Below are 26,565 nucleotides of genomic sequence, written 5' to 3'. Positions count from 1 at the left end.
CAAAGGAGCTGAGGGCATACAATGGAGAAAAGAAAGTTTTTTCAACAAATGGTGCTGGGAAAACTGGAAAGACACATGTAAAAGAATGAAAATTGACTAATCTTTTTCACAAAATATTTCACAGAAATAAACTCAAAATGGATCAAAGACCTAAAGCTGAGACCTGAAACCATAAGGCTTCTAGAAGAAAATGTAGGCGGTACACTCTTTGACATCAGTATTAAAAGGATCTTTTCAGACACCATGTCTTCTCAGACAAGGGAAACAATAGAAAGAATAAACAAATGGGATTTCATGAGACTAAAGAGCTTCTTCAAGGCAAGGGAAAACAGGATTGAAACAACAAAACAACCCACTAACTGGGAAAAAATATTTGCAAGTAATACATCCAACAAAGGCTTAATATCCATAATATATAAAGAACTCACACCTCAGCAACAAATAATTAAACAACCCAATCAAAAAATGGGCTGGAGACATGAACAGACATTTCTCCAAAGAAGATATACAGATGGCCAATAGGCACATGAAAAGATGTTCATCATCACTGATCATCAGGGAAACGCAAATCAAAACTACACTAAGATATCACCTTACACCCATTAGAATGACAAAAATAACTAAAACAGATAGTAACAAATGTTGAAGAGGTTGTGGAGAAAAAGGAACCCTCATACACTGCTGGTGGGAATGCAAACTGGTACAGCCACTATGGAAAACAGTATGGAGATTCCTCAAAAAATTAAAATTAGAACTGTCATACGATCCAGCTATCCCACTACTGGGTATCTATCCAAAGAGCTTGAAGTCAGCAATTCCAAAAGTCCTATGCACCCCAATGTTCATTGCAGCATTATGTGCAATAGCCAAGATGTGGAAGCAACCTAACTGCCCATCAAAAGACGACTGGATAAAAAAGATGTGGTATATATATACAATGGAATACTACTCAGCCATAAAAAAGAACAAAATCGTCCCATTTGCAACAACATCGATGGACCTTGAGGGAATCATGTTAAGTGAAATAAGCCAGATAGAGAAGGACAATCTTTGTATGACTCCACTCATATGAGGAATTTAAACATGTGGACAAAGAGATCAGATTAGTGGCTACCAGGGGAAAGGGGGGGTGGCGGGTGGGCACAAAGGGTGATGGTTGCACCTACAACATGACTGACAGACAATAATGTACAACTGAAATTTCACAAGATTGTAACCTCTCATTAACTCAATAAAAAATTTAAAAAAAAAAGGAAAAGCAAGAGAGAGCAAGAGCACAGAGCTGCTCTGAAGAACTTCGTTTCTCTCAGCCCCGATGTAATAGGAGCAGAGTTCTGTGTTTTTTTCTTTCGTGATAATATTATTCCATCTGTTCTAAGAACTGGCTGTAACTTGTTTATGGTTCTTGTTATGAACATGACCAAAAAGTGCTTTTTATTATCCTAACCTTTCTTCTGATACTTAACTCATTTGGGCTTTAGCTTTTTTTACAGGTCTAATAGTTGACAAACATATACAACACATGTATGTTCTTTAAACAGATATCTTTTGTGCATTTACTGTGTGTCAGATGCTGTGGATTTTAAGGTGAAATCGTAGTTCTTAGAAATTTCAATGCAAGTTAGGTGCTTCTATAGGAAAGAGAGAAGATTGCTAGTGGAGGGCTGAAGCCAGTGGAAGAGATTCTGATGGGGAGTCAGGAAAAGCTATACAAAAAATTATACTTGAGCTAAGCGGTGAAAGTGGCCGGGGATCTTTCAGATGAATAAATACAAAGTTGGAAGGGAAGGGAAGTAAGAAGACGTTCTAGACAGAGGAGGATGGAAGGAACTGACCAGATTTAAGAGATGTTCCTGAGTTACAGTTAACAGGATTTGGGGACTGATTTGATGTAGAAGTTGAAGTGGTAAGTTTGGGGTAATGACAGGTTTTCCATTTAGGAAGACCAAATCGGTGATGATATTATGGCTGATTCTCAGGTGAAGTATACATGTATAGGTTTGGTCAGACAGGGAGATATCTAGCAAGCCTTTTGTAACACTTGTCTAGAGTCCAGAAAGATGCCACGGCTAGAGGCAAATATTTAAGGAGTCATTATCATCTAGGTAGTAATTGGAAGTCATCTAAAATGAGCTTACTCAGGAGAGAGTATAGCAGACATTTCCAGCTGGTGACAGTGAATACAGTCTCCAGGTTTGTTTCTTAAAATTTTGAGGCCCAGCTCCGTGGCCGAGTGGTTAAGTTCACGCGCTCCGCTGCGGCAGCCCAGGGTTTGGATCCTGGGCGCAGACATGGCACCGCTCGTCAGGCCATGTTGAGGCGGTGTCCCACATCCCACAACTAGAAGGACCTGCAACTAAGATATATAACTATGTACGGAGGGTTTGGGGAGAGAAAGCAGAAAAAAAAGAAGATTGGCAACAGTTGTTAGCTCAGGTGCCAATCTTTAAAAAAAATAATTTTGAATTACTTGCCATCTATTTGTATTTACAAATCTGAAAACTTCACATAAAAGTGTAGATTCCAGACTCTTCTTGAAAAAAGAAAATGAAAATGCCTGACACACAATTGCTGGTGTTGAACACTGCCATTTGTCTTTAGGTGCATGCACCTTCCGTGTGCCACGATCCCACTACTTCTTAGAGATTACCATAATGTCACCTGCCTGACGCCTGTTGTGTTGTGTGACCAAAACAGTTCCAAAAACAGAAGCCTGCGTTGGGTGCTGGGGAAGGTGGGTGGTGGAGAAGGAGGCCCCACTGACAGAGTGGTGTATCAGCAGCCAAGAGAAGAGAAAGTTTTAAGAAGCAGAGAGTGGTCAGCGGTGTCAGTAACTGGAGAAAACAAGTAAGAAGGCTCTAGGAGGTCATTAGTGAGAGCAGTTTCAGCAGAGTGATGAGCTTGAGAGATGAGCGGGAATAAGATGTTAGACATAGCAAGTATGGACCACTTTAAAAACATTCTCCGGTGGGGAAGAGAAAACTGTTCTGTCACACCTTTGGTTCTTTTGCATGTTTGTTTAAGATCAGATTTCGTCAGCTCATTCCCTGTTCAGCCCCAGTGGTTTCTTGAAAGGTCTAAAGTGGGTGGGACCTGGGGGTGATGATGCTCAGTGGCAGGAGAGTAGTGGCCTGAGTGGGCAGCGAGGAGGAGAGGGGTTTCCCTTGCCCCAGGAGATGGGGCTAAGGAAGTAGGCTGGGTTAGATTGCAAATGGCCCTTATCCTCACGAAATTAGGGTTTTATGATGAAGGTAACAAATACCAGTATCATTTTCATGGAGGGTATGACACAAATTTGGTTTAGGAACATGATTTTGGAAATGGAGTTGGGAAGACCAGCGGCAGGGAGAGCATGTTGCAAGACATGGGTATCCTAACAAGTGACAGTGCACACTTACTAGTGGAAAGCATGCAGCGGGGAAAGAACTGACCAGGTTTAGGAAATCTTGCAGAGTCAGAGTCAGCAACATCAGGAGGGCAGGGTTCGTGTTCGTTCCCTTCACTGCTGTGTTTTACCAACACCTGGCACAATTTCTGGTGGTCAATAGATGTTTTTCAGAGTGCATAAATGCATGATTATCTCACATGTGTTGTCAGAATTTCCTCTCATCCCCTTGAAGCTGTTTTACTTTTCTAAGCTTCCTGTTTGGGATTGTGCCTTTCTCTTTTCCTGAACTCTAAGAAATTTTTAGTCAGTCTTGAGTATATAATTAAGTAGATCCAGTTTTTCTTTTCTTTTTGGATTATTTTTAATTCTAAAAAGTATGGTCACCTTTTCCTATTGCTTTTGATTTACAGCTAGTTCTTGCCTATTGGTTGACTTAGGAAGCCCATAGCAGCTATCTTTACTATTTTCTGAAAGGGGAAATTGTCACCACAGTAGTTTAAGGCATCTGTGCAATGGTTGGTTTTAACAAATGAACTTAATATGAGTTGTTGATGTAGTAAAAATGCATCAGAAAAGCATCACACTGTTAGTCTGTCATGTGCCTCTGCAGTAGTGTCATTTCATTTTCTCCTTTGAACTCTACCCAAGTGCATTCAGCCATCCTTAACGTGGGACAAGGAACTACCTTTTTGAATGCTTACTGTATTAGTAGTGTGCATTTATATACATTACCTCATTGAATTCTTTCATCAGTTGCATTTTATATATATATATGGAGTCTGACTTTCAAAAGAATAAATAACTTGTCTGTAATCATAGGTAAGTAAGTGGTTGAACTGGGATTTTGGCTCAGATTGTTGTTCTCCAAAGGTGTGCTCTTTTTGCTATTGTATATGTGTATTTGTGTGTGTGTATCTGTGTATTACGTATATATGCATACACACACATGCACTTATATATATATTTCACTATTGCATTTATCTTATTTCCAGAAATATTCACTTTTCCATATCCAGTTTCATTTTTCCCCTTCAACTTTGTGTATTTCTCTTATTTTGAATTTTCTCATCTAAATTAGGCTGTAAATATACACAACTGTCATTGTTTAATGTTTTAATTCCAAGTACTTTGAGGTGGTTTTATAGAAGTAAGGAAAGCAGATTTATACATTACTGGTTTATATTTCTCAGGTTTTGATGGACATGTTTGATCAGGATGACATAGGTTTGGTTTCTCTCTGTGAAGATGAGCCGAGTTCTTCAGGTGAATTGAATTACTATGACCTTGTCAGAACTGAAATTGCAGAAGAAAGACAGTATCTCCGGGAACTAAATATGATCATAAAAGTATTTCGAGAAGCCTTTCTTTCTGACAGAAAGCTGTTTAAACCTTCTGTAAGTACTTTTTGCGTTTGAAATTCTACCCCGGAAGTCAAATAGTAGCTTAAAATCACAAATAGTAACTTTATATACATCATGAGTATATAAAACAAAAATGTTCTTTTATGTAGTATTTGTGGGTTTTTAAAATGTATGAATTGTTATATTAATGTAATAAGTGCGGTGACAGTGAAAATTAGACACAAAATTAGAAAGGGTGATTGCACTAGAATGAAATCTTTTTCTGCTCTGCAGTATCTGAGATTTATAGTCATTCATTTGAAGATGGTGAAAAAGATGTACGGTCTAGAAAAGAAAGACTTAGGCTTTTCTTGTCCTTTGGTAAGTACTTTAAGGCAGTTGGTGAAAGTTTTAACAGTGGAACTCTTCCAGAATAAAAGTTTATGCAGAATGTCACATAAACAGAGACAGAGCTGCCGTGTTGGAAGACAGGGTGGGAGCGGGTGGTGGGATGGCATCCAACGGGGCCTGCGTCTCTTTCTTACCTCTTTAGCTTCTAAAGTCAGCTCCCAGGAACCCAGCTAGACAAATACTGTCTTGGAAAAACAGATTTTCTTTTTCTTTCCTTCTCTTATCACGATTTGTTTTTTCTTAGATGTCTGTGTGTCCGTCCTTCGCTGTAAATACTCAGCCTTTCTTCTACCTCCTGACTTCCCCAAATAACTATCACGAGTGAATAGGAGTGCTGGCTTAGTGCTTAAGATTGGGAACTGGTTTAGCTTTTTTCATGCTTTTCCAAAAGAATGAGTTTCAGTGATAATTTAAGGTGTTTTCATTGGCTTCTATCCTTTTTCTTTTGTACGTGTGTTTAACATTGATGATAACTCCCACTGGACACATTGCCTTAAGTAGCCGGCATTTTATGCTTTTTAGAGTACTATCCTATTTTACGTGACCCTTCTAACAGTCCTCTGAGGTTGGTAGGGCAGGTTTTACCATCTCTGCCCTGCTAGGGGGGGAATTGACACAAAATAGTGATGACTTGATAAGTTATAGAGGTTGAACTTGAATTTGGGTTCCTTTATACTACAGTATAATTGAGTTTCATCTATAGTGGTATGAAGAATAAAAATCTAACAAATGCTGGTAGCTCATATTGTCTTATTTGCCTTTTCTGTGTCCATCAGTTTTCATTCCTCAGGAGTTAATTTTTACGGTTCTTTTCACTGAATTAGTGCTGGTTTGATAGAAAATTTCCATTATAATACTGAAGGGTCAAGAGGAGGAGAATTCCTTTTTTCTCTATATCTACCATAGTTTTTTAGCATAGACTGGACTGTAAACTTTTTTTTTTTCTTTTTTTTGCTGAGGAAGATTCACCCTGAGCTAATAACATCTGTTGCCACTCTTCCTCTTTTTTTGCTTGAGGAAAATTAGTCCTGAGCTAACATCTGTACCAGTCTTCCTCTATTTTGTATGGGGCTCACTGCCACAGCATGGCTGACAAGTGGTGGACGTCTGCACCCAGGATCCAAACCCATGAACCCAGGCTGCCAAAGTAAAGAGTGTTGAACTTAACCACTATGCTGTGGGGCCGGCCCCTAGACTGTAAACTTTTGAGATAAAGACCATCTGAGATCAAAACATAGTACTCAGCAAATATTTGATAAAGAAATGAATGACTTTTAAGAGTGATCTTAATTTACTCCTTTGGGCCCTACTCTTGTGTCTTCAAAAGCTCAGCATTTGTGGAGGGTCTCATATATGCCAGGAGCATTTTGTAGAAATCACCTGATTTAATCCTCCTAAGAACTTTATGAGGTAGGTATTAGTGTACCAGCTATGCAACCCTGGGCAAATTACTTAACTGCTCTGTGCCTCTGTTTTCTTATTTGTAAAATGAGGATGATGATAGTATCTATCTAATAAAGCTGTTACAAAATTACATGTCAAGTACTTAAAATAGTGCCTGGAACATAATGAGTGACCAGGAAATCTTAGCTGCTGTTATTGTCATTATCCTCCTAATCCAGGGGCATTCATCTAGCAAGTGGTGGAGCCAGGATCCCAGCTCAGATCTGTCAGTTCGATAGCCCCTGATGTTTCCATTACAAGATGCCAGAGTGAATAATAGTTGGCCGTAACGTGGATAATCAGTCATATGGTCTGTCTGTGTCCAGGGGACTTCACATGTCTTAACCCAGATATAATTCACACATAGGAGCTTAAATGAAATCCTTAATTCCTCCTCAAATCCAGGAGACAGGCCACAAATAGTGAAACCAGATTGTATCTGGATTGAGTCACACCTTCATTTTGATCCCAGCTCTTGTCATTAACCAGCTCTGTAAGAACTGGATCAAGACTGTTAGCCAATTTTAAAATATTCAGATGCCAGGATTCTTTACAAAGAGTTGCTTGGATCACCCACAATATGAGATTTTAGAACTGTTGAACAGAACTATCTGGAATCTGTATTTTCCAGTAAATTTATTGTGTGTAATCTAAGAGGTTTTTTTTATTTCCCTTCCTTATTCATGATTGACTTTTGCTATGTTTTATAATATATGTCTTAGAATATATTAGTATGTAGTTGGGTGAAAATACACTCTTAACAATTATATTGCTTACGTTATATTTAGTACTTTTTAAACAAAATTGTCAACCTCATATCTTAACCTTTCTTTTTTTTCTTTTTCAGGATATTGAGAAGATTTTCAGTAACATTTTAGATATACATGAATTGACTGTGAAACTTCTAGGTTTGATTGAGGACACAGTTGAGATGACTGATGAAAGCAGTCCTCATCCCTTAGCTGGCAGCTGTTTCGAAGATTTGGCAGAAGTAAGATCACAAAACTACTTTATAGTCTCATTTAGGTCCTAAATGCTGTATTAAGAAATTTAGTAAAATATTTTTTGTGAAAAGTAGAAGACACTGCTGGCTACTGTAAAAAATACTTAGGATTTAATCAATAGCAAACTAAAATGACATTCTCTGTGTTTGTAGTGACACTTACTTTGTAGTGTAATGTTTATAGTGAAAGTAAATAGGGGAGTAATGTTTAAGATTTTTTTTAATAGCAAGTCCATTTAAGGTGAAAGAATAGCAATTTTATTGGCCATAGCTGTTTAGCTTTTGTGGATTTTAATTTTGAAAAATTGAAAAGGAAGTTTATGTATATATATATTTTTAAAGATTTTATTTTTCCTTTTTCTCCCCAAAGTCCCCTGGTACATAGTTGTATGTTTTTAGTTGTGGGTCGTTCCAGTTGTGGCATGTGGGATGCCACCTCACAATGGCTCGATGAGCAGTGCTATGTCTGTCCCCAGGATCCTAACCAGCGAAACCCTGGGCTGCCAAAGCGGAGCGTGCGAACCCAACCACTCTGCCGCGGGCTGGCCCCAGGAAGTTTATATTTTAATTTTTTTCTCAGAGTGAAAATCATTGTGTTGTCTTTTAAATGATTATAAAAATAATGTAGCTCAGTGTAAAAATATTCAGAAAAATAGAGACAAATATAAATTAAAAAGTCACTTCCTTTTGCAACACCCAGAGATAAGTTTACCTTATAACATTCATTATTCTTAGAAATATTTTTCTGTACATACATTCAAACCTATGTGTATTTACAAAAATAAGATCTTACTATTTTGTAACTTGCATTTTTCATTTAAAACATCACGAACATTTTCAATGTTAATAAATTTACGGGGCTGGCCCTGTGGCGCAGTGGTTAAGTTCGCACGTTCCGCTTCTTGGCGACTCGGAGTTTGCTGGTTCGGATCCCAGGTGCGGACATGGCACCGCTTGGCAAAAGTCATGCTGTGGTAGGCGTCCCACATATAAAGTAGAGGAAGATGGGCATGGATGTTAGCTCAGGGCCAGTCTTCCTCAGCAAAAAGAGGAGGATTGGCAGTAGTTAGCTCAGGGCTAATCTTCCTCAAAAAAAAAAAATGTCTGCGGGTATTTCCTGGAGGAAGGGGTCTTCTTGTGACCAAATAAGCTTGGCAAAATGGGAAATACTGCACATTACATTTCCTTCCTGGACACATGACACAATGCACAATCGCAATGCATGTTATTTAAAAAAATAATAAAAATAAATAAATTTACTTCACAATTTTTAAAGTCTGAGTAAGTACTATGTTTTATGGTGACACCATTACATACTTTTAACTCTATGTTATCCTTAAGCATGTGGGTTGTTTTCATTATTTTGTTATTGTAAATACTGCTGCGACAAACATATTTGTGCCTTCGTAGTCTAATAATTATTTTAGGATATATCCCTAGAGGTGGAATTGCTTCACTAAAGACTAAGTACAACGTTAGAACTTTGGAACACTTTGCCAAATTTACTTCCAGATAAGTTCCAGTAAGTGCAGGCCCTCTTTCTTCTCACACCTTCACTAACTCTGAGTTTTATCCCATTCATTTTTGCCCGTCTAATGACAAGAAAACAGCATCTCATTGTTCTTTTAATTTTGCTTTTTTTTAAACTAATAAAGTTGAAAATCTTTTCATACTCAGCCATTTTTTCTTTTAAAAGTGCTTTCTTTAGATTTCATGTAAATTTCCTAATTTTATAATCTCTGCCTATATTTTTCTGAAAATATGGATCACTTTTACTACATCCATTTTTGTAGACAATGAAACTGATAGTATAGAAATATTCAGTTACTGATACCTACCCAAAATATTCAGCCCTGGTTCTTATTAGAAAGTCTTATATTGTGATATCTTAGCATATTAATTTGTAGTCTCGTTGCTTGCTGTATTTTTAAAGATACCATGGTTCAAAAACATAATATATTCTCTAATTTTTATTTTGTTTTTTATTGTGGTAAAATACATGTAACAAAATTTTCCATTTTAATCACTTTTAAGTGTACAATTCAGTGGCGTTAATTAAATCCACAGTATTATACAATAGTTACCACTCTCTATTTCCAAAACTTTTCATCACCCTAAACAGAAACTCTGCTCATTAAGCAGTAACTCCCTCTTCCCTCCCCAACCCCTGGTAACCTCCAGTCTACTTTCTGTTTCTGTGAACTTGCTGATTCTAGATATTTGATGTAAGTAGTATCATGCAATATTTATTCTTTCGTGTCTGCTTATTTCACTTAGCGTAATGTTTTCAAGGTTCATCCATGTCAGAGCATGTATCAGAACTCCATCCTTTTCTATGGCTGAATAATATTTCATTGTATGTATATATCACACTTTGTTTATTCATTTATTTTTTGATGGACACTTGTGTTTTTTCCACCTTTTTGCTATTGTGAATAATGCTGCAATGAGCATTGGCATACAAGTATCTATCTGAGTTCCTGTTTCCATTTCTTTTGGGTATATACCTAGGAGTAGAATTACTGGGTTGTTTGGTAGTTAGTTGGTTCGCTTTTTGAGGAACCACCAAACTGTTTTCCACAGAGGCTGCACCATTGTACATTCCCATGGGCAGTGGATGAGGGTTCCAGTTTCTCTGCATTTTCACCAATACTTGTTATTTTCTGAAAAATGTACTCTATTTCTAAAATACAAAAATGAAACAAATCTCTTAGTTCTAACTAAACATTGGGGATATTGATTATTATCAACCAATAAGAATTTATTTAAATATAAACACTGGACAAAATAATAGGCAGTTTCTGCTTTGTTATTTTACTGTATGTTACTCTCTGCTTCTTTTTCTAATGTTGAAGACTGTAGAGTGGATAAAATAGCGGTATCACTTTTTGCTTCCTTTGAAAGTATCCTAAGTGTAAACTCATTCCAACCTAACTGAAATTTCCAATCCTGGCCTTCTTTTACTAATCACTACACCTTTCGTTTACTGGGAATAGATGTACATAAGCATTTTAATAGTTTAATGCTTGTGACCATAAAGTCAGTGATGTATTTTAGGACCAATAGCTTCTTGTCATCTCTTGCACAGTTGTTACTTACATTTTTAAAAAATTTCCCAGTTGCGGCCATAATCATTGTTTTTCCCTGAAAAGTGGAGAGCAGAATGTTCAGAAACCTAGTTGAGGACTTGAATGAAAATTTGCCCTTGAGTAATCTGTGCTATATTAGTAGAAAAGATGTTTTTTTAAACCTAATATGTTTTTCTTTTTAAAAAAATAGGAGCAGGCTTTTGATCCTTATGAAACATTATCACAGGACATCCTTTCACCAAAATTTAATGAACATTTCAGTAAGTTGATGGCCAGACCTGCAGTGGCTCTACACTTTCAGGTAAACTTGAATTGAATGTTTTTTAATAAAGCAACTAAAGAAGTATTTCACCTCTTGGCTTTTAAATATTTATAATTCTAGAATCTTTTCATAAAGCAAGTGAGGGCATATTTCACCAATCCTTCAAAATGTTAATTCTAAGCCTAGATTGTTCTGTTTTCTGTCTTGAGTTCTTTCAATCTGTTCTTAATGTAGGAATCTTCTATAGAATACCATCACAAATACTGATTGACCAGAAAAATCTGGAACATTCTGGATGTGGGATGTAGAGATGAATATGGAGAGCTATTTCAGATTTTATTTCCTACAGGAGATAGAACTGAAATCATAGAGTGGAGAATATCCTCAGGTGTAATCATACTAATTTCTCTATCAGGCCTAGAATTTAAAGGAGATAAATATATTAATGGGGAGTAGGCAGTATGCAAGTTAATTGGTTCAGTAATACTGTTAGATAAAGTGAAAGTAAGTGAAGAGAGACAAAGTTATGTTTTTTACTCTCTCAGCACTTAACAAAGGTTGTGTCGGCCTTGATGGTCCTTGACTGCTTATTGCTGTAGAGACCTCCTGCGTCTGGACTGGCTCTTCTCCCACAGTGTAGGAATATGGTCAAATCCTTACTGTCCTAAAACACGCAAATAAATAAACCTTTTGTCACTCCAGCCCCCAAACCCCTGTCATTTTTTTCCCTCTGTAGCCAGTTGTCTTCATGTTACTTTCCTCCATTCTTCATCAAACTGCTATCATCTGTGTTCTAGTCAGGATCTAACACTAAAAACTGCTCTTGACAATGAACTTAACCACCAAATCCAGTGGCTACTTGTTCTCATATTTATGTCTATAGTATTTGTTAGTCCCCCTCTTGTCCTTTGGCCCCCGGGATGTTACTTTCTCCTAATTTCCATCTTCTCTGATTTCTTCTTCCCAGGCTTCTTCACTGCAGCTGTTATCCAGCTTCTGTCATCAGCCCCTGCTTTCCTCTCCTCTATGCTCTCCTTGCGTGCCTTTATGTTTGCCCTTTGCTTTCGTTACTGCCCATATACTGGTGACTTCCTGTTTGTATTTTCAAGCCATGACTCTCTTCTGAGTACTGGGTGTGTGTGAGTGTGTGTACACTTTCATATAACCAGCTGCCCTTTGAACTGATTCACTTGGATATCCCACAAGCACTTTAAATGTAAATGTTCAAAACTGCTCTTACCTCTTCTGTCTGCCTTTTTTACTGTGAATTCCCATTATTACCTTCTACTTCTACTCTACTCAAAAACTTGTGAACTTGAAATAAAAATGACACCTAATTCTCAAAATTTACTTCAGTTGAAGGAATAACTTTTTTAAGTTAAATGTTATATATTCATGTAAACCATAAAGTAAACGTTAAAATGGGACCATCTGCCTATAAGATCTTTGCATACTCATTAAAAGCACTCACAACAATATTTCTTGTTTCCTTCCTGTTTTATTAGTAATTCTTTCTGTGGGATTTGAATGTTTAGGACCCAGTTATTTAAGCTATTTCTGCAAATATGCAGTGAAATTGAAAGAGTTAGATAAAACACTTTTTCAGGCCAAACTCACTTGTACTGTATTAACTTCATTGTGTAAGAAAACGATAAGACTTTAGAAGATGTATAGCATACTTTAAGAGTATGAGCTTTCATGTCCGAACTTTGGCTTTGTGCCAATTAATAGTTGTCTTACCTTGAGCTAGTCACTTAATCGCTGAGACTCAGTTTGCTCCTTTGTAAAGTGGTGATGGTAATGTATACGTCTTGTGGTCATGAAAGTTGAGAGGGAATACACTAAGCACATTGGCACATATTACGCACTCAAACGCTAGCCTGGGTTGTTGTTAGAGGACTGCTTACACTATAAATACATGTTGCATTAATATTTTAGAATGCACTTTAGTAGCTGTTACAAGTGATCTTTGTAGACTGATTTTAAAGTTTCATCTTGGGTCCAGATAAAGCACTATGTATAAAAATATATCCAGAGCAATTCATATCACTATTGTAATTAATTACATGATAAAATAAATTAATCTTTAGGAAAATAAGTTGACTCTGTGCCTATCCTGGTAACAATTTTATGGGACAAATTATAATTTAACTTCGGTTAGCAACATATATGAGAATTATGGGAATATTCACCCATGAGGATATATTTTAAAAGCAGCATATCAGATTCTTTCTTCATAATATATATTGCTGTTGTCTGTATTTACCTGATGAGGAGAAATACCAGTTTAAATAAGTCAACCTTAATGACATTTGAAATCAATATGAGTGACTTTTAAATCCTTTATAAATTTTTAAAACATCAGTTATTCTACAGCCTGTTAGCTTTCAAAACTGGGATATACCTAGCCCTAGCTGTGCAGTAGGGTCTTTCAGTGATTCAGGGTCACAGGGAGCTCTAAGGAGATCAGTTTCTAGTCTATCTGTCACCTTGTTTGTGTTTTTGCATTCTCTTTTCCTGTTTCTCTTACACATTGCTTATTGCCATATTCAATTTTGCGTTATACTTGGATCTAAGGTGTAAAAACCTCCAGGGCACCAGCCAGGAGCTAAAATGTATTGCTCCTGAAGGAGAGTTCCTTGATCGCAAAGCAGAAGAGTTCCAAAGAAGGGCCGTGATGGTGTTAAAACTCTTGGCAGCCGACATGTCATGTCAACTCAAACCTGGATGTCCTCTGTGAGAAGCAGTTATTGGCTCTTCCAGAGGCTTCTTGTACTTAAGACTGTGACATTAACATGTGTGTTGGAATTTAAGAACGAAGTCAGACTTTCTGCAGAAATCAGATCTGAAATTTATTTAATCATTGTTTGGTGGAATATCTTTAAATCACATCTAAAATGTGCAACATCCCAAAAGATGCATCCTGTTTAAACTTAAACCGTTTCAATGATGACCTAAAAATGTGTGAGAGGGTACATAGCTTTTCAAAATTCCTTTAGGGTAGGTGGAAGCCAAAACTTCTGAAGAAAAGCTGAGAGGACTATTGTGAAAGCTATTTTACCCATGTGCGAGATGAAGAAATATATGTATTTATCTATCTAATAACTTAAAGGAGGGAAAGGAGAAAGAACTTGCTTTACAGCACTTCAATTTCAATATAGAACATACTTTCCATTATAGTTTTGGTAAGTCTGTACCTTGGCGTTCCTAAAGCTATTTCTGTTAGGTGCTGCTTTTATGGCTCCTTCGCATCACAGATAAACTGTTGCATCTTTTTGCTCTGCAGTCCATTGCTGATGGGTTCAGAGAGGCAGTTCGTTATGTCCTTCCACGCCTGATGCTTGTGCCAGTGTATCATTGTTGGCACTACTTCGAATTATTAAAGGTAAGATGAAAGCTTCCTTAGCCAAAAGTACTTGCATTTATGAAGCTTAAAAACTAGTTTTTGATCCGATCATATTATTCTTTATATACATAAAAATAAGTTACCTTAAATGTTTACCTTTCCATGGGCCATGGAGAAAAGCCTGTATTTCTTCTTATCTTTATATCATTTCCAAGTGGTAGATAGAGGAAAATTTATCTTTACCTGTCATTTCATAATATAGAATCTCAAAGTACTAACATTATGGAAAAGAAGGTATTTTTTTTCATTGATTTTTGGAGGTACACAGCAACCGTGGTTTAACTTTATATGAATAATTAGTAACTTTTATGCATAACATTGATCTAAATTTCCATCTTGTTTTAACTTATTAAGAAAAGCACTTTTAAAGTTGACATTTTTTTCCATGCAGTGTCATGTTCTTCCTCTCTTAGCTAGGACCTAAGCAACATATTAAAAACAAATTATGGTAAAACTTGAACTCTTTTGAAAGATCAGTAAACATAAAAATATGTTGAATTTTTAAAGGTTCTAATATATAGTATAAACTTTATTATGATGTAGTACATACTTAGAGAAAAGTATAAAACATAAACGTGTTATATAATAAAGGTGATGTGTAAACACACTGGAGGTAAACCCCTACTCTGACTTCAATGGCAGTTACTTTGTAGCTTTTCTTTAGTCTAACTAGCTGTATATATCTCACCTAAAATATGTATAGCCTGTTTCTAAATGTTAAATAAATTAGATCAAACTGTATGTATTATTTTGTGTTTTGTATCTTCTCCCAGTTATATTTGTAAGATTCTTTGATTTTTTTTATGTTGTTCTAGTTAATTTTCTTCTGTTGTTTGAATAAACCATGATTTATTTATCCTTTTCTGGTTGATGAACAGTGTCTTGCTATTAAAGGTTCTAAGGTATAACACCTGCCATAGACATTCTTGCGCATATCTCTTAGTATACATATGCATGCATTTTATTTCTCTAGAGTATATACTCGGATGGAATTGCTTGGTCATCGGGTCTGTATATTTTCACATTTAAGAGATAATGCCAAACAATTTTCCAAAATGGGTTGTACGCTTTGTACTCCTACCAGAACTATAAGATGTTGCTCTTTATGCATATTTTCACACTTTTAAATTTGTCATCAACTTGGGTATATGTTTATTGGCCTTTTGGATAGCCTTTTGTGGAGTTAGCCATTTTAAATTTCTTCTCTTCTGTGACTTGTCTTTGCATTCCACATTTCTATTTGTTCCTGTTGCTGTGCATTAATTAAAACTGAGTATATTCCATACTTATTGTAAAGGTTATAGTTTCACTGATGAGATGTGAGTGGTTTCACTTTATTATTCATTCTCTGAAGCCTTAAAGTACAACTGCCTAGTTATAAAAGACTTACCTGCTGTCTTTGGACAGGCATCAGAGTTGTCAATGAGTGTTTCTTTTTCCACTTCAGGTTCCATATGCACCTTCCTTTGATCTTTAAGACTGTTACCAAATGGGCATATGGAGAGATGGAGATTTTCTGGGGACCATCCATTCTCATTTCTGTGCGTCATAGCTACTGATCTGCATTGACTCCAGCTAACATCTGAGGACTTTTGTCTACTTTCAGATTATTTTTCTTTTTCAATTGTAATTTCAACATATCTTGCTCAGTAAAATCTTCTTCCCCAGTATTTTTATTGCTTTTTAGAAGCAAAGCATCTTTCTCCCTGAGCATTTTGTACTTCTCCTTTAGGTTTAGATAACCTATTCTGACTTTTTCCTTCTAAGTCATTATTAATAATATTAAAATAAAAGTCAGAATAACTATATTTTGTAGGCTTCTAGGCAAGGAATTTATTTTATGATTTCTAATGAATACCTACCTCAAGAATTCTTTTTCATGGAGTTTTTCAGCCCATTATGTGTGATGCTGGCTGGAGCTCACCAGCTTTTGTGTACAAATAGGTAAACAACTTGATTGTGTATATCCCCATGGAGACTACTGGATCCACAAAGAACTCATGCAAAGGATTTCAGGCTTCATATGAATACTACATTGGCAGCCCCAGATGTATATTTGGATTCATAAAATTTTTTAGATAATGTTCGTGTCTAATTGGAAGTTCTATCATTAGCCTTATACTTGCCTTCTAATATTTGCCAACATTTAAAAATCCTGGTTTGATTCTGTAATTGAAGCTTATTTTTTCCCTGTCTGGATGAGTGGGTTTTAAAAATCCCTGAGGTCTGCATCTAAAATCAGCATGCTGACTGTGATGGCCTGACTCGTCCTGAGGCCATGGCTACTTTTGCCATCAGTTGATCACTGGACCTCAGGTCCTCTTGGCCATTGTGATTGGGACTGGTAGTTGGTCAGTTAATTTAAATAATCATAAAAAGAAATATTGTATACATTTTAGTTTAATAAATGTACACATACAGAACCCCTACAAATGAACATTTCTTCCTTAAGTCACAAAAATTATCTTCTATGATTTCTAATTTGCATTTATTTTTAGATGCTACATGAACTTGAAATGCTTGTAAAGCAGTCTGAGAGCAGAAACCTAGATTTTTATGATTTTTCCAAATCTTTTACAGTTATCTTTCCTATCTATACCTTTTTAAAGGGACTTGCCTTTAAAATCATTTGATTGAGTTGTCATATAAATATCCTTTTTTATACTCATATTTCTTTGACTTATGTAATGTGTAATTACATAATTACAGCATCAACACAACTGGCAAAAACATATTTGGAAGCATATGCTATTGATTCTTGGTAAGCATATGACTCTGTTAGTGGGATCAGAAGGGCCTAGATATCTAGAAAGTGGCCTACTTATTTATAGCATTTATTGTCCCGTGGGCATCAGTCTGTATGTTATGCAGTGCGAATGATCCACAGTAAGGAATGCATTGAACATCATGACTCTGTGCATACACACACATGAAACAGAGTTTCATGAAATGCTGCTGAGCATTTCATGCAGTGTTCTCTATTATACACTTAATGACAGGGATATGTTCTGAGAAATGTGTCGTTAGATGATTTCATCATTGTGCGAACTTCACAGAGTGCACTTACACAAACCTAGATGGTACAGCCTCCTACACACCTAGGCTATATGGTACTAATCTTAGGGGACCACCATCATATATATGGTCCGTTGTTGACCGAAACATGGTTATGTGGCACATGACTGTATTCTATTCTGTTTCTTTTAAGAAAAAATGATATTGATCTAATCTAATAGATTATCACATACACTTTGAAAAACACTGAAATAAGGACTAATTCTAGGCACCAGCTAGAGGGGTTATCACATGGGCAGATGAGAAACTACTTTTTACTTTCATATCTGTGCTGTGATAGTGTTGGTTTTTTAAAACAGTTTATTTTTAATCGTGGTAAAACATACATCACATCAATTTACCATCTTAACCATTTGAAGTGTGCAGTTCAGTGGTGTTAAGTATGTTGTTATACAACCAGTGTGGTGGGACACTTGGGTTCTCCTACTTTTTGGTTATTGTAAATAATGCTGCTGAATACTGGTGTACAGATACTCCTCGAGTTTCTACTCTCATTTCTTTTGGAGATATACTCAGAAGTGGAATTGCTGAATCATAGGGTAATTCTATTTTTAATTTTTTGAGGAAATACTGTACTATATTTCTTAGCAGCTGTATCATTTACATCCCTACCAACAGTACACAAAGGTTTCAGTTTCTCCACATCTTTGCCAACGCTTGTTAGTTTGTTTTTACTTATTTATTTATTTATTTTGATGAGGAAGGCTGGCCCTGAGCTAACATCTGTTGCCAGTCCTCCTCTTTTAGCTTGAGGAAGATTGTTCCTGAGCTAACCCTGTGCCAGTCTTCCTCTATTTTGTATATAGGTCACCACCACAGTGTGGCTTGATGAGCGGTGCCTAGGTCTACACCCAGGATTGGAACCTGTGAACCCCAGGCCACCAAAGCAGAGCACACGAACTTAACCACTATGCCACTGGGCTGGCCCCACTTTTTGTTTTTTGTTAGTGGCTATCCTATGGATGTGAGGTGGGATCTCATTGTGGGTTCTTTTGTTGGTTTTTCTTTTTTTCTTTTTCTTTTTGGAGGAAGATTAGCCGTAAGTTAACATCCGCTGCCAATCTTCCTCTTTTTGCTGAGGAAGAGTGGCCCTGAGCTAACATCCGTGCCCATCTTCCTCTACTTTATATGTGGAACGCCTGCCTCAGCATGGCTTCATAAGCTGTGCCATGTCCACACCCAGGAGCCGAACCGGTGAACCCTGGGCCGCCGAGGTGGAATGTGTGAACTTAACCACTGCACCACCGGGCCGGCCCTTCATTGTGGTTTTGATTTGCATTTCCCTAATGATTAGTGGTGGTGAGCATCTTTTCATGTGCTTGTTGGCCATTTGTATATCTTCTTTGGAGAAATGTCTATTCAAGTCCTTTGTCCATTTTTTATTCCATTTGTTTATATTTCTGTAGTTATGTCATAGGAGTTCTTCATATATTTTGGATATTAATACCTTATCAGCTATATCATTTGCAAATATTTTCTCCCATTCTGTAGATTGCCTTTATGTGATACTGTTTGGGCTCAAGTACTCATCCAGAAGAAATTTCTTTTCATGTTAAGCTTACTTTGGGGTGAGAACCATGAGAAAGAAGACGAACAGAGTGACTTAAGGCTATCACGTTCCTTTGGGAGTAGAAACAATCCTGGAGCAGTTTTAACTTGAAGTATCTGCTTCAGTCACATACCAAGGGAGATTTATTTGTGGACATAGCATTTAAATATTGTTCGAGTTTTATTTCCAGAATCAGGATTTACAATAAGCAAGATAGAAGAAAAACTACCTAATGAGAAATAATAGGTTATCATATGTAGTTTGCCTGAAATTATTTCAGAGTACATTGTTGGATTATTGTTATTTGTAACAATACTTTAAAGTTCATTTTATAGGGTATATTAAGTCTTTTTACATTTAAACCCCTCTGGGGTTAATCACAAACTATTTTCATTTCCTTTTTTTTTCCAGATAAATTTTAGATGTTTTCTTAAAATATATTTCAATCCTTATGTAAAGAGGAAGAGGAAAAAACAGTTCATTTTCTGATTCATAAGTAACTTTCTACTACCATATACTTATATTCTAAGAAAAGAATCTGTTTATCCTTCTGTTTCTAAAAACGTCTACTCTCTCGCATCAAAGCGAGGTAACATTCTTTTATTCAAAGCTAGGTAACATTCTTTTGCTCCCTAACTCTCTGGCCATTTCCTAGAAATCCAGTAATGGAAAGAATGAAAATTCCCCTCTTAAGAGACCTTAATCCATCTTAATTTAGTTAAAGCTTAACAGGAAGACCTGTTATTAATAATTTTAATGAAGTTCATTGGGAAAGATAAGCCAATAGTCCAATATGAGAAAGTTCAGTTTCTTTAGGTAATACTTTTTAACCTTTTACTTTGAAAAACAGAAAAAAGTTACAAAAATAGTCTAGTGAGCTCCCTTCACCTAGATTCACTGATTGTTAACATTTTGTAACATTTGCTTTGTCACTGTTTTTGTGTTCCTGTGTGAGTGTGAGTGTGTGTTCCTGTGTTCATAACATCAAGAGCCCGAGATAGTGTCTAAAGAAGGAAATGCTCTGACTCTTGAAAAAGACTATCAGGAATAGTTTACTACATAATATTTACTCTTCCAGCACTGACACATCACTCAAGGACGTCTGAAGGAAGATAATGCATTTTGTTTTAAAAAGCGCATAAAGAAAAGTGATAGGTTTTAATGAGTTGAATTTCCCACCAAATTATTAAAATTCTATGTTTATGAAAATCTAGAGAGAAGTTTATTACTAGAAAAGAATTGATCACGTATGTTATTTCACGTCTAGACTGAACTCCCAGTATGATGATTTAGAGGCAAATTCTTAATTTATTGTAATTCCCCTTGCTTTAGGCACAGAGATATCTATAATAGACACAGCACTTTATAGGAATTCAAGAGAAGCATGGTATTTCATTGAAGTCTCATAGAGTTAAGAAAAACTTACATGAAGTGTAAAATCTTGGACAGGATACACGTGTAGACAACTAAGGAGAATAATGATCATCAGGTAAGCAAGAAATCTATTCTTCAGTCAGGTTCATAAGATACTACACATTAATGAAAGATCACTTCCGCTTTATTCCTTAGTTAAGGCGTTTATTCTCTTTGACCACTTTTCCAAAGCACACTTATGTCATTTTATTTCTTAAACTGTGTAATTATCCAGTTTGTTTTTAACATAGACGGGGACCCCTTCCACTTGTGGTCAGCAGGTTTAGGCAGAGACCAAGGTTCTGCATAATTGTGTTTGGTGTCAGTGTAGAAAGGCAGTATAGTAGTGTGGCAAAAAGCTTGGGCCCTGGGCTTGAATACAGAGTCTGCCACTCATCTTGGGTGAATTACATAACCTCTGTATGCCTCAGTTTCTTCTTCTGTAACGTGTGTACTAACAGTCCCTATCTTAGAGAGTTGTAGCACAGATTAAGTAAGCTCATAAGTAAAAGAGCTTGCACAGAACAAGAGCTCAGTATGTGTTCATTGTTGTTATTTGTCTGAACACTTAAAATTGTAAGCATTTATACAACAGTCACTCATTCTAGTTACCTTACTGGGTACCTACCATATGCAAGTACTGTACCAAAAATGAATAAAACCTAGCCTCAAGCCTTAAGGAGTCCATGGTTTAGTGGAAAAGATGTGCATCAAATAAATAATTACAAAATAAGTGCAATATAGAAGTAGTACTGTGGGATCAGTGATACAGGAGTAACTAAGTCTGTCTAGGGAAGTTAGAAAAAAATTCATATAGGCATTGCATCCGTAGAGGTTTATCCTCATGTTCGAGCGTGTATGTGTATTATTTATTTCGGGGAGCCATGAATGATAAAGGTTGAGGAACTATTGCAGGTTGAGAGAGACAATAGAAACATGACAGCTAAGTGCAGCACTGACTGGATCCTGATGGGGGGGAAATTACCCTGAAGGGCATGACTGGGACCGTGACAAAATTGGATATGCATTGTAAGTTAGATAATAGAACTTGACCAATGTTAAATTTCCTGAAATTGACTGCTATACTATAAAAGAATATAAAAGAATATCTTTGGTCTAAGACCTACTGCTGAAATACTAAAGGAAGAATGGGGAATGATCCTACTTGAGAGAAATTTGTGATACATTTGTGTTTTCCTAATATTCCAAAGACAATCGCAGAACCATTCCACAGTGGCCTGCCTTTCTCAGCAAGGAACTGAAAGGATGATATCACAAACTGCTCTCAGGTGGTTCGGGGAAGAATGGTGTACACCTACACGCAGAATGGTGAAGCATATGTGGCAAAATGTTAACAATTGGTGACTCAGTATGCAGGAGTTATTTGTATTATTTTTACGAATTTTCTGTAAATTTGATATTATTTCAAAAGAAAAAATTTAAAGGAGAGAGAGGGGACGAGCTTCAGAGGGAGGAGGCATTTCCCCTGAATCACAGAGGCTGAGTTCAGCAGGTGGATGAGAAGGGGCAGGGGCAGAAATGTAGAAAGCCCCCTGGGGTGTGAAAGAGTGTGACTTGTCTGCAAGTAGTTCAGCGTGATAATTTCTGTGTCAGTGTAAGATGTTTAGGATACATTCTTTGAATTGTCTATAGAGAATTAGCTTGGATTTCCATTAATCTGTTGTTTATTAAACCTCGCTGCCCAAAATTCAAGAAATATTAGGCGAATTATTGGACTAATGTTATGGCAAACAGAGGCACTGTTTTCTATCCTTCTGTCACCAGGAAATCCTGTGCCTTAAGTATCCTGAGGTTTTATTTCTCCTTGACAGCCTGTAATTATCACATGGATATTTAGAAATGACATGGCCATTTATGTGGAAGAGTCTGAGCAGCCTTAAGACCAAGTAGATAGTAGGAATTTAGCATCTTCATATACCTAAATTGAAAAGTAGTTTTCATTTTGGTAAAGTCTTGTTATTAGTGATAATTTGGAAATTTGGATCAACAAAAGCAATAATGAAAAGCCTATAATTAATCATTTTATATCATCAGTATCCGTATTTACTAAGAAAATATTTTAGAGTGGAGCTGAGAAGAATCTTTTTGTAAGAAATCTTTAAAACAGCAAAATAAATAATTTTCACCTTTAGAAGTCAGAATGGTTAAGTACTGATCCTTTTTCAAACTTCCTTTGGTATTTTGTCTCTTCCCTTCATCTTTTCATTTTATTTCTTAATCTAGGGATTAAGGTTTTACTTCTACTGATACTCACTTAAATTATATTACAAATCTTTTGATATCAACACTTCTACATGTATCTTGAAAAGTATCAGATGACTCTGTGCTCCAGATAGAGAATAATTTCTAGGACATATAAATGAAAGGTAATGGACTGAGTACTCAAACAACATCCATTCAATTCCTTCATGAGGAGTGGGAGCCACTGCTGAATGGTTTTCAGGTTATTCTTAGAATGTAAGGAAAATTTGTTGCAAAATTTCTAGTAAGGTAGTTTAAGATCATGAAATAAATTTAAATTTTTAAAAATTTTCTGAAAAGCGATTGTAATTTTTCCATATTCTTGCATAAATCCATATTTGCATCTGTAAATCTCTATATGACGTCTATATAATGCTCCATTTTGAATTCTTCTGTCAAACAAATTAAAACATTGGGGCATCATCCAATCTGAATTATAAAGTAAATTTTCTTCCATTTCAAGACTGAGATACAAGAGAAATCTTTGGATAAAGAAATAAAGCCAGGGACTGGCCCCGTGGCCGAGTGGTTAAGTTCTCGCGCTCCACTGCAGGCGGCCCAGTGTTTCATTAGTTCGAATCCTGGGCGCGGACATGGCACTGCTCATCAGACCACGCTGAGGCAGCGTCCCACATGCCACAACTAGAAGAACCCACAATGAAGAATACACAACTATGTACCGGGGGGCTTTGGGGAGAAAAAGGAAAAAAAATAAAATCTTTAAAAATTAAAAAAAAATAAAAAAAAAAGAAATAAAGCCAGAGTTGTTAGGATTAATAATGCAATTTATAAGTCTTATTTCTAAGGGTTAATAAGATAGAATATTAACCTTCATGATTTCTTGATATTTAATAGAACAGTTGAATTTTATGTTGTAAAAAAATATCAGTTGAATCCTTTGTGAGATGCTGTTTGCAGAAAGGTTTATGATTGAAGTGCTAAAGTTAGCATACTTGATTGTGTTGTATAACAAAGATATGCAAGCTTTTAGAAATCACTAAAATTTAAGAATTTAGGGGCTGGCCTCGTGGCCGAGTGGTTAAGTTCGCACGCTCCGCTGCAGGTGGCCCAGTGTTTCGTTGGTTCGAATCCTGGGCGCGGACATGGCACTGCTCATCAAACCATGCTGAGGCAGCGTCCCACATGCCACAACTAGAAGGACCTGCAATGAAGAATATACAACTGTGTACCAGGGGGCTTTGGGGAGAAAAAGGAATAAAATAAAAAATCTTTAAAAAAAAAAAGAATTTAATCATTAGAGAATATAACATAACTTGCGTTTCTATGTTATTTTCTCCGTTCATAGTTACTAACAAAAGTAACTTGTAAGCTTCATGTTTTGCGTATTTAAAGTATTTAAATATCTGGAAAATGTCCAGGTGATTATCACAATTGCTTTTTATCTGATTCTATGGTAATAGTACCTTATATCTGTATTCTATTTACATATGTAGAGACAGGGTTGGGTTGAGGGATAAGGAGGCAAACATATAAAATTATTTTCATATTAGCAGTGTTTTTGTTAAGTATATTTAAAATTCGTTTAGAGTGGGTAATATTGTTGCTGCTTCCTCTAATTAGAAGAAAGAGAACTGAACAATGCAGAGTGGGTAATATTGTTGCTGCTTCCTCTAATTAGAAGAAAGAGAACTGAACAATGCAGGTTTAATTTTTCTTTTTGGTTTTTCTTAGCAATTGAAAGCATGTAGTGAAGAACAAGAAGACAGAGAATGTTTGAACCAAGCTATTACTGCTCTCATGAATCTCCAGGGTAGTATGGACCGAATTTATAAGCAGTATTCGCCTAGACGTCGACCTGGGTAATTCCACACTGTTGAAAATATGCATGCTTCTGCATACTTGATTACATCTGATGCCTGGTTTTCTCAAGAAGTGTTACTTAATAGTGATCATTGCATTCTTGCAAGTTATGCTTGAAAGTTATACATCTTTCTTTTGGCTTTTAGTCTTTTAAAATTGGCATTGTCATGTTGTTAAAATATATTTAATAAAATTTTAAAAGACAGATTAATAATTTTTTGTAATTTATATAAGAAATTTAGGATTATTTGTCACTTGAATTCTTATTGCAGTAGAAATGAAATATAGAGCTTCAAGTGCTTCTCTTTTACAATAATGAAATTGAGAGGTATTGTTTAGTGGCTAAGTTAGTAGCAGAAAGTTAATGCTGTGTGCAAAACTTAGTATTTGGTTATTTAATATTTTTGTCAATTGATTTGAGTTGGTTTACAGTTAAAACCATTTGGATTGTGTAGCCATTGAATAGGCTAAATTTATCTTGGTATTTTTTTTAGGGATCCTGTTTGCCCTTTTTATAATCGTCAATTAAGAAGCAAGCACCTGGCTATTAAAAAAATGAATGAAATTCAGAAAAACATAGATGGATGGGAAGGCAAAGACATCGGACAGTGTTGTAATGAATTCATTATGGAAGGTCCTTTGACAAAAATTGGTGCTAAACATGAACGGCATATTTTTCTCTTTGATGGCTTAATGATTAGCTGCAAACCCAATCATAGCCAGTCGCGGCTTCCAGGGTACAGTAGTGCAGAATACAGACTGAAAGAGAAGTTTGTCATGAGGAAAATACAAATATGTGATAAAGAAGACACTTGCGAGTGCAGACATGCTTTTGAATTAGTCTCCAAAGATGAAAACAGCATCACATTTGCTGCCAAGTCTGCCGAAGAGAAGAATAACTGGATGGCAGCACTCATTTCTCTTCATTACCGTAGCACACTGGACCGAATGCTGGACTCAGTGTTACTGAAGGAAGAAAATGAGCAGCCACTGAGGTTACCAAGTCCTGAGATGTATCGTTTCGTGGTGAAAGACTCTGAGGAAAACATAGTTTTTGAAGACAGCTTGCAAAGTAGAAGTGGAATCCCCATTATTAAAGGAGGAACTGTGGTGAAATTAATTGAAAGGTTGACATATCATATGTATGCAGGTATGTGAAACTCATTGCAAGAGCTTATCTAGGGCCAAGGAGCTAAAAGCTTTTCAGGAATGTTCAAAAATGCTTGAGGCTTGGGAAAAAAAAATAGATTGCCTCTAAAATATAAAGAGAAGACTGCAGGGGCCCGCCCAGTGGTGTAGTGGTTACGTTTACACACTCCATTTCCATGGCCTGGGGTTTGTGGCTTTGGATCCTGGGTGCAGACCTACACACCACTCATTGACCCATGCTGTGGTGGCATCCCACATACAAAATAGAGGAAGATGGCCACAAATGTTAGCTCAGGGCCAATCTTCCAGAGACAAAGGAGGAAGATTGGCAACAGATGTTAGCTCAGGGCCAATTTTCCTCACCAAAAAAAAAAAGAAAGAAAGAAAAGAATACTGCAGAATCAAAAAGAATAACTAATTAAATGTCTCTAAAATATAATAGTGTTAACTTCATTAATTATTAAATATTTATAAAAATTGTATATTCGTGTATCTTAAATTGGGAAACAGTCCTCATTTATCAAGAAATACCACTATTGGCAGGAAGAACCACAGTGGGAGGGGCCAGAATAAAAAGGAAAAGGAAGGAAGGCCTCCAAAATGTGCTACTTTGAATTAATTAAACTGAGTAAATGGAACTCATGCAACCTGTTTTATGCTCTGCCTTTTCAGATCCCAATTTTGTTCGTACTTTTCTTACTACATATCGTTCATTTTGTAAACCACAGGAATTGCTAAGCTTACTAATTGAACGGTAAGAAAAATACTTATTTCACTTATATTAACATTTTGTAAAAGTTAACTATCCTTGCAGAGTGCTGGATATCTAGGATGTGCTGCTAGTATGTTTTTGAATATAATTTATTTGGCATTAAATTATCAGTATCATTGTTCTCTTCAAACAGTGTGCTTACTGAAATCCGTTTATAACAAGTCTTTGCAGATCTGAGTAAT

The 26,565-nt window shown here is 36.2% G+C and overlaps 1 protein-coding gene across 2 annotated transcripts in view; it reads left to right on the top strand.

The window, feature by feature from the left end:
• Positions 1 to 26,565, top strand: part of SOS2 (SOS Ras/Rho guanine nucleotide exchange factor 2) — an 88,566-nt gene that overhangs the window by 31,359 nt on the left and 30,642 nt on the right. For both annotated transcript variants that reach the window (XM_044765601.2, XM_070504310.1), the window contains exons 5-11: positions 4,579 to 4,782; positions 7,430 to 7,573; positions 10,865 to 10,975; positions 14,223 to 14,321; positions 24,334 to 24,461; positions 24,957 to 25,612; positions 26,284 to 26,365. In XM_044765601.2, coding sequence (XP_044621536.1) covers positions 4,579 to 4,782; positions 7,430 to 7,573; positions 10,865 to 10,975; positions 14,223 to 14,321; positions 24,334 to 24,461; positions 24,957 to 25,612; positions 26,284 to 26,365 — 1,424 coding nt within the window. The remainder of the gene's footprint in view (positions 1 to 4,578; positions 4,783 to 7,429; positions 7,574 to 10,864; positions 10,976 to 14,222; positions 14,322 to 24,333; positions 24,462 to 24,956; positions 25,613 to 26,283; positions 26,366 to 26,565) is intronic.

This window comes from Equus asinus, chromosome 2, assembly GCF_041296235.1.
Source record: "Equus asinus isolate D_3611 breed Donkey chromosome 2, EquAss-T2T_v2, whole genome shotgun sequence".
NCBI classification, from domain to species: domain Eukaryota; kingdom Metazoa; phylum Chordata; class Mammalia; order Perissodactyla; family Equidae; genus Equus; species Equus asinus.
Note: the sequence above shows the minus strand (reverse complement) of the source record. Positions and strands in the feature narration are given on the sequence as shown.